The 12,144-nt window shown below is 41.1% G+C and overlaps 1 protein-coding gene across 1 annotated transcript in view; it reads left to right on the forward strand.

The window, feature by feature from the left end:
• TBXAS1 (thromboxane A synthase 1 (platelet)) overlaps window positions 1-12,144 on the forward strand; it is a 228,274-nt gene that overhangs the window by 128,124 nt on the left and 88,006 nt on the right. The window contains exons 5-7 of the mRNA XM_009694752.1: window positions 652-768; window positions 8,079-8,167; window positions 10,602-10,750. Coding sequence (XP_009693054.1) covers window positions 652-768; window positions 8,079-8,167; window positions 10,602-10,750 — 355 coding nt within the window. The remainder of the gene's footprint in view (window positions 1-651; window positions 769-8,078; window positions 8,168-10,601; window positions 10,751-12,144) is intronic.

The following is a 12,144-nucleotide window of genomic DNA, read 5'->3' on the forward strand; positions in this document are numbered from 1 at the left end:
ATTAAATTTAGCATATCCATAGCAGTCATCTTGGTACAAAACATCATGGGACAATGTTTTAAACTACTATATTTGACCAAGTACTGAAGTTGTAAGAGTCCTAGGCCACAACTTCTTAGTGAGAGTGTTCCTTATAGTCAGAGGAAGGACTGGGACTTGCTTTCTAATCGACATATTTTCTGAAAACTTTTAAAATGCATGTAACAGTCTGACATACCAGCTGTCACCAGAAATCGTGTCCCCCACCGACACCCGCGTACGGTGCGTTGGCACTCATGTCATATGGAGAGGGAGTGTTGACAGGTCCACTTGCTAGTCACCTTAGAAAGGGAGGAAAGAAGCCAGGGTTCAGCAAAGGAGAACTTGCAACTGCAGGAGAACACCAAGAATGGCAGAACCAGAACAGTCTGGGCAAGGAGTTACTGGACTGACCCGACGGTTTTACAAGCCCAAGAGGAAATGCATGCAGCAAAAGAGAATTTTTCTCCAGCGTCATTGATGTTTAGTTTGGTGTTTGGGACTGACTCAAACCTCTGTTGTCGTGGGACAGCAGTGCAACACCATTCATGGGCAATCTTTCGAAGTTCCAGAGTCTCGAGTAGCTCTAGTTGCATTCGTGTTAAAACTGATTCATGTTTTCTTTTGACTTAGAAGCCAAACTTGATTTCCAAGCCAATGCTTGACAGCATCCTTTGTCTTCGTGATGACAGATGGAAGTATGTTCGGAGCCTGCTGACCCCAGCCTTCAGTGATACCAAACTGAAAGAGGTAAGATGTAGACAGTGCTACTTTCGTAATTTAGAAGACATAATCTGTTTCTTTTGTGCAGGCATCTACTTTGTATAGGTCTATATTAAGGACAGGTAAAACCTGCTACTTTGTGCCAATTTATTTAGCACGTGCAGTAGAGTGTATGTACGGTGTGGTCCAGATCATAGACTGGTGAAAATCAGAATAACTCATCTGAGGATATGATCCTCTGTCTTTGTCTATATAAGTCAGTTTGTCCATAAAAGTGTAGCAAACTCAAAAAGGACCCTTACACCTTCCTCCCTCGCCCTGTTAGGTGTAAGTTAAAGTACAGGAAAGGTTATTGCTCCCAGTTGGAACATAGCTTTTCGTGATTTGCAGAGTCAGCAGCTCTCATGTTAACATGGGAACTGCTGTCAGTCTATTTTCATTTCTCCATCTCCTTCCCCCCCTCCTCCTTTTATTCTTTAATCCTTTCATATAATAAAATAAGTCACTGGAACAGAATGTCATTGCCAGATAAATACCTCTGAAAATAAATGTCTCTGTGCTGACCTGCTGCTAATTTCCTATAAATGTCTCAGCATTTACTTAGCCATGGGAAGCCATTACCCAGTGACAAAGTCCTTCGCCACTGACATGATATCTCTTAATTAAACGCAGATAAATGATTGACTGGTTAAAGTCTTTTTTTCAAGGGGCCGGGGCGGGGGGAGGGAACCACAACAAAAACCTACTTCTTCCTTTATGTATTTTATTTTGAAAGAGAACCATGCCTCACTCCGGTGCCCAGTCTTGGGTTGTAAAATTTTCCACTGGGCAGACACTTGTGTTGTTTTGACATGCCGCTGTCGAAATCCACAGTAACATCTAAATGTGTCTGGCTCTCCCAGCTCTATAGACAGTGGTCGCTTAGCAACGCCGGCTGTCACCTCCTTATTATGGTAAATTCTAATTGGCCGCCAGCCTGGCGGAGATGCTGATTAATCACGACTGACAATGCCATTGGTTATGTGCCCCGACATTTGCTCTGTCACCGGCTCCATCATGAAATTTTAGCGAGGCAAGGATGTTTAAATATGCAAGCGATTAGTTGCTTATGGTGTGGTGGGGAGAGGAGAGTTTTGCATATTCCTAGCGGAAATTAATCTGCCTTACAGCAGGTCATCGGCTCTTTGCTGGCGGGCTAACAAATGATAAAGCCGCACTCCCCTCAATTCGTGGAGAGCAACCTCTGCTGTCGCCAGTCAGGCAGACCTGGCTGAGGAGAGCGGTGAGGGCGAGCAGGAAGAGGTCCTGGGAATCGTGATTTGGGACCGGGCGTGGATGGGTTTGCAGGATTTGACCGATTAAACTGGGGTGGGAGGAGAAGTCACGGTGCTCACTTTGTACTGCTTGGTGGCAGAGCTGCAATACAGGAGTAGTGATAGGAGGTAAAATGGAGGCCTGGCTAGTGCCTGGTAGCCATCTCACATGCAAAAATTGAGATCTTTATTTTTAGCCTGATAATCAACTTTACCTGTGCTGCCTCTTCCAAACTGTGCAAGGGGCTCAGGGTGACCTGGAAATGGTCACTTTCTTCTCCCAGTCTACAGAAAGTGGGAAAATGAGGAGTGGGGAAGGTCTCTTTGAAAGGCCCAACTTTGTTCCTCTGTTCCATGTCTTCACCAGGAGACCATTCATCCCTACACAGAGAGACACTTGCAGTAAGTCCATGTGAGATTAAGAACCTCTTTTACATGGATGCACTCCTCAGCCTTGCATTTCGCTTTCTACCCAAATATGTGAACAGTCCTGGGATTTGAAGTGAATGCAACTTAAGTCCTCACTCATGTGCTTCTCTTGCTGTTGCAAGCCATACTAACACTTCTCAAAGGAAATCAATGCTCATTAATTATGATCTCACTTTTTAACTCTCCCATATTTAGCGCACTCTTAGAACCTCTACACCAGCATGGAAATAAAAATACCATGTTCTATTATTGGCCATACTACAAAGTGTTCAGAGTTATGTAGAAGACATCCTATTTATAATAAACTCTTCCTCTCTAACCCAGAGGAGTTACAAATAAGCTAGTTTTGGTATTAATTTATTGCATAAGAACCTGGATATATTGTTTTATACGTATTTACAAAAACTTCTAGACACATTCCTCGTTTCTTCTCCTAAGACGTTGATTTCTTTGCCACAGAGATCTGAGCTCTGACAAAACCTCACATCAAAGTCTTCCTCTCTGTTCACTCTGGATCTCTGCCTAGCCTTCCTTCCCATATGCAAACTCCCCAGTGATGCTGGAGAGACTGCAGATCTCCCGAGTGGCTTTGGAGAGTGGTTCCCCTTGAGTGCTGCAGCCCCCAGTGCCACTCCGAACATAGACTCATCTGTCTGGATACTCTGAGAGAGCTGGGAGCTATTAGCCTGTGACAGAGCAATAAATGTTAACAATGCGTTCTGCTCCCCATAGCAATCACTTCAGATAAAAGATGCACAGAGGGCCAGAGAGTTGAGTGTAGGTTCCTGATATCTCCATTTCAGAAACACAGGAATCCACTACTAGGCTAAAGGACAGCTTCAGCACTAGCAAGAACAAGAAGCCGGTCATCCACACTTTGACCTGACTGCTGGAGTACAAAACCCAAGACAGAGCTAATGTATGTTGCTGAGGTTTGACCCGCTGTGCCCCACAGAGGCATCTAGCTGCTGTGGCTGGGGACAGAGGAGGACTTTGCCCTTGTCTCTCCACAGAAGCAGTGTAATGTCACTGAGAAGTTCGCTAAACTTGAGGAATTTCCCCTTAGTTTGGCAAAAATCTCCAGCAGCCAGTCACCAAATGAGGAAAAGTTGATCCTAGAAATTTTGAAGTTTGCAAAGTTACAAGCAATTGACTGAAACTAAAGGCTATAGAGCTGTTGGGTAGCCAGTGTAGTGATTGCTGCATGTATGTAGAGAGTTGTTTTTCTAATATTTTTCAAGATTTTCTGGCATCTTCTCCAGCTTTCTCTCTGTGTCTCCTCAATTTCTCTTTAAAAGCTATGCACTGTTTCACTGTTGCTTTTATGGGTTTCTGTACATTGTGTTTTCTTCCTTTTTAATTTTCTTTTTCTAACAAGTATGTAAAGATTAGTAAAACAGTCCACTCCAACTGAGGGAAGCTTTGGCTCCGGATAACATTAAATTCAAATACTATAGTGGTGAGCATAGCATAAATCAATACACTTCTAAGCTTGATCTTGCAGTAAGATTTGGTAGCATCCCACATGAGATGCCACTGGAGTTGGTAGCAAATCTGATAATAAGGTCTTTCCGGTGAGACCGCTGAATAGACCTCATAGTGCCATTGCTATGGGAGCACTAAGAATGAGAAATGAGAGATAGGAGGCAGGAGACCCCAGAAGTTTCAATTCCAGCTCTGCCATTGACTGCCTGTGGGTGATCTGGCAGAAGCTACTTGAATTCCCTGGGTATGAAACAACTTTAGTCTGTTAAATGTGAATAATACCGGCCGCTGAAAGTTAATCCAAGATGTAATTCATGAGGAACTGGTGAACTAAAATACCTGGAGGCCCTTAAGTAAAAGACGCATTTCCCAGTGTTCCTGTCATGCTCTCCTCAGCTATTATGTATTGAAACAAGCTGATACGTTAGTGATCTTGCTGTACCAATCTTGATTCCCTATTTAGTATTTCTTATTTTGTTGCTCTTCTTTTTGCTGTGGTGCCTGTGATGATCCTGCAGTTCTGGACCCCTTGTCAGACTTGATAAATAGCTTTCCTATCTTTTACAGCCAACACCAGCAGAAAACCTATTGATTTTTATTTATTCTGATGGTGCTGCAGTAGTCTTGTCATGTCCTATCAGTATGCCGGGAAGCCTCTCCTCCATTAACCAACCATTAAAACAAAACAGAACACAAAAATTAAAGAAGAGAGCACAGTATAATGCAGCATTTTCCAAAATAACTTGCAAAGTGGAGCTTGTGTTGAGGCATTTTTCTTTCAAACAAAGGGAGACAGAAAGCAGAACTTGTGATAACATGGCAGAACAGTGCAGGAGAGGATCCTCTAGTGTCACTCACAGGCATGTAGATCTTCCACGTCCCACTAGGACATGAGATCTGACAGTCTAACCGTTGAGGTTTCTTGGATTTCTCTTAATCTGCCTGTGCACATTGGTCAGAAACATTTTGGAAGGGTCACTGGAAATTGCTATTGTTACTCAGCAAAGCAAGTGTGCTTACCTGAGACAAAGCAAACAACTAATGTAAAAGCTGATATGTGAAATGTGCATATCCTTGAGCCACAAGACAGTGTCTGGTTGAGTTGCTCACTTTGGTAAATTGTGCCCATGAATAGCAGGGCCTCACTCTGAGGTGCTGGGAACAAATACTATCAGAAAGATCTTTCTGACACTCCTCTCTTTTCCTGGTTTTAGTCTTGAAATCTAGTACAAAAATAATTCTTGTGTTAGGGATGTATCTTTTTTCCTTCTCCTTCCTTTATATTTCATCCCATTTGTGGGCCAGGAGGCCCAACACAACTTCTGTGTACTGTATGTGAACAGTAAAGTCTCGAGTGAATATAGTCCAGCCTTCTACTTTGTAGTTTGGGTGCTAATAATAAGGGGAATAATAATAATTATGAATGCTATGGACCACATCTAACTAGAGGAATGTGACTCCGACGCCTTTGAACAGTGCAAACATCCCCATGCACTGTGCATACGCAGAATCAGAAACTAATTGTTGTTATGTGCCAAATAGCATATTGGCAGGATTTATACAGCAAAGCCCCTGGCATCATGAAAACTCTAACCCCAAATGCTGCTCTTTGGCAGAAAGAAAGAAATTTGGACTCTGGGCTACTCTTGCTATTAGATAACTGGCAGATCAAATATTTACAAGGACCATATTGTTTAGATTTTTTCTTCATCCTGTTACTCTTAGCCAATCTGAACACAGAGCAGCTGGGGTTTGTTTACCCACCAAGAACTGAATCTGAGGCAGGTTATGCAGCTTTTATGTTCTGACTGGCAAATGAGAATGTATAGGAAGTTAGTCATACCCAAGGCGGTGCAGATCAACATGTCTGTTTCTGTGCCGGTTTTCAAAGTTTGGTATAGTTCACCTCCCCCAATACTACATTATTTTTCTTGACAATTGAACAAAGAGTTTAAAGTGTTAAGGGACTTGAGAATATTTCAGTCTGTGGTCTTTGTAGTTAACAATCTTGGACTAATTTATGTCCCTCAGGGGAATAAAAACCCAAACTCAAACCCAGGATTCCCGAGTAGATATCCCCTGTAGCTTTCATATGCAAATAATTGTCTCATTGATATGACTCTGTCCTATCATGCTAACAATAAATCAAATCCATGTGCCCCCCTCCCCATTTTTCTAATTAGATTTACTAATAAAAATATCTTATGGCTAGAAATTAAATGCAATGGTATTTTGAAAGGCTGGTGGAATGTGGAAAGTGCAGAGGTGTTGTGAGATGCCCTGGACAGGCGTATGTGCCCCTGCCATCTCTGCCAGCTGTTGGAAAGCAATAGGAACCAGCTGGGTGGTTGCAGGTCTGGTGATGTGATGAAGAATAAAAGAGAAAATAAGGCAATAAAAGGAAAATCTGAAATGATCACCATCTGTTTAGGAAACATCATACCTGTTAAAATATGGATTTTCATTTTGTTCTCCTTGACTGGTTCAGTTCATTGGAGGGGCTGGACCCAGAGGTTATAAAGCATTTCACCCTGGTTCAATCTGTTGAACAGAAATGTGTTCATTTTGTTAAACTGTTTGAGAAGCAGCTCACTGTAGGGGCCCTTCTTTAGAAAGACAAAAGGGGAAGAAAACTGCCACGTAATGTGGTCTACACCTCCAAAACACGTAACAGCTACTTTTACCAAATACTAATCTGGCTTCAGAATTGTCTTGTGAGACTGTGGCAAAGCCTAAATCAGTCCGGCTTTGAATGGAAATAGCGACAACCTGTTCTGTCCCATATAGGTACGGGACCTTGAGAGCAGCTAGACACATTCTTGACTCAGGCTTCTGCCTTTGGAAAACATGCTGGATGCTCCCATGTTGGCCTTTTGACTGTGTATAGTCTTGCCCATGTGTTAGGATGGCAGCGTGCCTGTGCACAAAATGTTATGCCAGTTTCACGGAGGTAGAGGTGCCAAGCAAAATGGACTTGGCTGGGCTGGCTGCATAGCTCTCGGAGTGTGCTGAGAGGCTGCAGTCAGTCTTTTTTGGTAACAAGAATGTCAGAGGAGTAGGACAAGTCTGTTCTCGTGTTTGTTGATATCCATTTGCTGAAGGAGGTTGTTCAGGAAGGAAAGGCAGGTTTCTGTGCGCATGTCTGCTGATGCTTGGCATAACTGTTGAGGTAAGACTGTGGTATTAAATTGTAGGCTGTAAGGATCTCTTGGCAGTCTATATGGAGAAAGAGCCATAGCAGATAATGCCTTTAGGGTCATGGAAGATTGCTGCTACACCCTTCCTCTTCCCCCGCTAGTAGGTGTAATCAAGGCAGGTCTCTGATGCCTTTCATATGTAAAAAGTTAAAGAGAGAGAGAGAGACTTTTAATGAGGTCTTGGTAGTTGTCTGTGTCATGGTTTCCATAAAGTGCTAAAGAGGAGACTCTTGCACTGTTAGCTACAGCCAGGCTGTGGGTAAGTCTACCTGACCATCATGTGTCAGTGACTGGAAAGAACTATTAGCTGAATAAATTCACATGAATGTCCATTTAATGGCATCACAACTCCACAAAACCCTTTCCTCAGGTAGCAATAGCAGTTTGCCCTCAGAAACTTGTAGTGGCATACATGGTGTTTTTCTAATGTACATGTTAAATCTCTCAAACCAAGAGACAGCAAGATGGAAATGCTGGGCCTCTGATGCCAATAGATTTACAGGACTTTGGGACTATGGAAAATATTATTCCTTCTACATTAGGAAGGTACTGTAAATATGGATTGTGATAAATCATCAGCTGGAACAGGGAATGATTAAAAATAGAGGGGGATGTCTTTGCTTGACAGCTCTCTGTGTAAATAGCCACAGGTAGGCAAGAACCGAAGGGTCAGGTAAGTGACAGAGCCTCTTGTATTTAGGCCCAGAGCTGGAGATGGGCATCCCTGTAACTTGTAGGTTTATTTTTAGCTGAGAGTCCCAACATTTCATCTTGCCTGTGCAAAAGTGCCTGACCACACCTGCAGAGAATGCTGACAGCTCCATCTCTTCTACTGGATAAAACTAGTTTAGAATAATTGATTATTTTTTTTTCCATTTTTATGTTTTTCACAATACAATGTGTTCCTTTCTAGATGATACCGCTAATAAACCAGGCCTGTGACGTCCTGCTGTCTAACTTGAAAGTCTATGCAGATTCTGGCAAAGCTTTTGATATCCAGAGGTATGTTCAATATGCCAGAAATTAGTAGCAGATTTAAAAAAAAAAAAAGTCAATAGCAGCAGTTATTCTAAATATGCACTTACTGTATAAAAGAATTTTTTTTTTCTTCTCTTGCTTTTAGAAGTGGAGATCATAGTTTAATAGAGGATGTGTCTGATAGATGCCTTTTCTTCCTGGGGCCAGCCATTGCATACTTGAAAAGTAATTTTGGAAAAGCATCTAATGTATTTCTAGCTGTTGTTTAATGAAGTTTTAACAGCTGGAAGCATAAAAGAAAGCTGCGTCAGTCCCTGTCCAGCCTGCTCTCTACAGTCTGCCAATAATGTACAAATATAGGAATTGATCTAACATCAAATTCATCTAGTCCATCACCCTCTTGCTTTTTTTATATGAGTTTTTTTGAGCACTTAATCATTCTTACCACATTCCTCCTAACCTCCTCTAATGGCACACTAGCCTTTTGTGAAACAATGGGATCGGTACTCCAGATGAGAATGCACCATTGATTTATAAAGCGACACTTTAATTTCCCACACTGTGCTTTCTCCCATTTGTTATGCATTTAATATCCTATTAACTCTTTTGTTGATATTTCATTAGAAGTCTTCACTGAACTGTTCACAATACTGTCTAGCCCCTTCTCTGAGCAGAAGCATTTCTTCTAGGACCCTGTATAGCATATGAGTAGTTCAATTGCATTCTTTCTAATAGACATTATTTTGCATACACTTAATTTGCTGGCTTGGTCAGTGCCCTCTGAAGTTCTTAATGATTTCCCCCAAACTGGAGCAGCACAAATAATTTTGTTCCATCTAAAGAAATGGATATTTAGCCACAATTCATCTATCTGTTTTCAAGTAAATGCATATGTGTACATCCAAGTGTATGTGTGTGCACAGAGACTCTTTATTAAACATCTGAAGAGATGCTATGAAACCTTGAGGTACATTACACTTAGCTTAGTGCTCTGTTGAAAATTGACCTTTTGAGTCCTTCCAGGCTTTTCCCTTTTTCCCATTTGTCCTTTTTCTTTGCCTGGTCTTTTAGCTATGGAGTTTCACCTCTCAAGAGGCACTTTGGAAAAGACCTTTTGAAAGTATAAATGAATTATGTTGACCGTCTCAGAATATGATCTTCCAGTTGTTTTATCATACTACCATTTCAGCAGATTTGACATATATAAATGTGATTATCATTGCACTGCAGTTTCCCAGAATTGCCTTAGGAGCTGTTTTTTGGATGTAAATACCCTATCTGCAACCTCCTGTCATCTTGTATGTTAGTTGTCTTTAGCCATTTTGTGTTTTGCCAACAACTCAAAATTTGGTTTTAAAGCTTTTTCAGTACCTTGGAGAGGTAGATGATCGAGTGCTTCTGAAAATATTGTTTTATTGCAGTGCCTCTCTTTTAACATTTCAACTTCTAATAATGCTTTGTGTATGTAAGATTTGAAAACCCACAGAAGTTACTTAGCTTTGAGGTACTGTTGTTATCTTCCAAATCTGCTCTGGTGTCATCAGAATGACAGTGCCCAGGAATCATAGTTTAGAAATTCTGCTTTACAATATATATTCAGGATATACTGGGCCTGAGTCCTCTCCTTCTCACTCAGGGTATAACACCAGAGAATTTGGTATTATCCTTTTGTAAGGGAACATAGAGGAACAGTCATTGCAGACTTGACCACAGATCAGAAGAATCAAATTTCAAGTATATTTTACATTCTCAGTCTATTTATCTCAAAACTAAATATAGCTTCTAATGCCCGGTAGAAATAAAGACAGTGAGACAACTGGATAGATGGTCAGATATGCAGGGAGACATTCGGTAAGTTCTGAAGTTTGTAGATCATGGCCCACAGATCATTTGTAGTTCTCAAAGCATTTGCTGGTCCTTTGCAAAGATACAGATTTCACATGGTATCAGTTCCTCTTGTTTTTGACCACAATTTTACATTACAAAGGAGCTATCAAGAAGATGAAGGAAATCCTTAACAGGACATTTTACTTAAGCACCTTTTGTCACTGAGAGCTTACACTGGACTGGTAGTAGATGTCGTTTCTGCAGTTTAAAATGAGAAAGGAACGATCTCTTTTATTAGGATACATACTAAGAAAATGCTTATGAATCTCTGACCTGTTGCATTTGATTTCTAGGTAATAACAAATGAAATTGTTTATTTTTTATAAATTTTTAGTGGAATTATTGAGCTATATGAAAATATGTTCACTTTGTAGATGGAGAGAAGGTCATTGTTATTAAGCACCAGCATTTGTCAGAATGATGCAAACATCTCTTGTTGGCAAAGCTCAAATCTAAAAGCAAAAAGAAAATCAGAGGCAAAAAATTAATGTTATGTGATGTTTGTAGAAGTCAGATGTTAATGGATATCCCATTTGTAGCTAATGATTTATCATTCTTCAACTCAATGCAGGTGTTACAACTGCTTTACCTTGGATGTTGTTGGTAGCGTAGCTTTTGGTACTGAGGTGGATTCTCAGAAGAATCCTGACGACCCCTTTGTTAAGAATTGCAGAACATTCTTTGAAACGTCTTTGTTTAAGCCTCTCCTCATTCTAATCCGTGAGTATAGTCTACCTTTGTCTACTTCCTTATGGTACTTTTCTAAAAGTCATTCTCAAATTGCAAAACATGTGAAGCAGGAGCAGGAAGATGTACAGCAAACTTTATTTCAGAGGTGTTCAGAGTGCAACCTACAGGGCAAGTATAGCCTCGAGATTTCCACCATATGCTCTACAGCTCTTACCGCCATTAATGCAACTTCCTCCAGAAACTGAGACTGGGAAGGCAGTGCTCCAGGCTGATCTGAGTGGAAGGTTTCTGGGACCTGTAGTTTTTACAGTATATCTTTTAACACACTTCTGCATTAAAACAGAGTAACTGCCCTTCGAAGCCTGAGAGTAGAGTTTTCATGTACTCAGTTTGCTTGGTAGAGATAGAAATTCCACCCGTAAACAACAGTGGGCTAATAACCCACTAAAGAAAAGAGGTGGAGGAGCATAAACAGATAGTATAAGTCCTCTAAATTCTTACTTGAATAGTAGTGGCAGCCTGGTTGATGGCTATAAAGGATGAAGATGATAAGTGCCAGCACAGACTGTTGCTAAAAGAATGCATTTATTTTCAGGTGAATAGATAGGGAATGAAAGAATGGGGTATAAAGCCATTTAGTTCTAGGGCATGAAAGCTAAGGTTTCATGGTGATGGTGGCCTGGTTAATGCAAGGGCAGTAAAAATTGTAGCTGTTGAAGCCAGAGCATATTCGAGGCTGCTACCTAGACCTGCACAGAGTACGGGCAGGTGGCACAGTGGCAAAGTTTCCTGTGCCCATCTGATCCTGCTAGGATTACAGATTGCACCTGTATTAGCAGCACATCAGCTGTTTCCTTATGGAGTTGTGTATCCAAAATGTCCTGGGGTTAATGTTTAACCTGATTGCAAAGTGTGATTTGTTACTGATTTCTGAAGGGACTGAAATGTGCCCCTATATATCTAAGACCATGTCCTTCATTAAATAAAGTTTCTGTAGGATTTGGGGTTGGATTTCTTGGTTGATCTCTTTCTTCTGGTACATTATGTGAATTGCCACACTGTGCTGCCCTGTTGGCAGCAGCGGGGTTTTCCAATGACTGGTTTGTTAGTCTTAAGCTGTTCATAAGTTAACGAGGAGTTTTATTAAGATGCAAGACTTCACTCAGGTTTCTAGTTTGTGACTATAAAGGCCATGGACTGGAGACCATCCTTGTGATAACATCCCACTTCCAGAGTCCATGGCCTGTTTAGAGAAGAAAACTAAGAGAGCAAACCAATATCTTAATATTGAAGAACTGTAAATGAGAATGACTACTACACAATTTCATGGATCAGTGCCACAAGCTGCTAGGCTGGTTCAAGATCCCTCACCTTCTGTATGTAATTGTTTGAGTAGGCAGGAAAAATAATTCTCCCCTTTGTTG

Source organism: Cariama cristata, unplaced genomic scaffold, assembly GCF_000690535.1.
Source record: "Cariama cristata isolate BGI_N322 unplaced genomic scaffold, ASM69053v1 scaffold1380, whole genome shotgun sequence".
NCBI classification, from domain to species: Eukaryota; Metazoa; Chordata; class Aves; order Cariamiformes; family Cariamidae; genus Cariama; species Cariama cristata.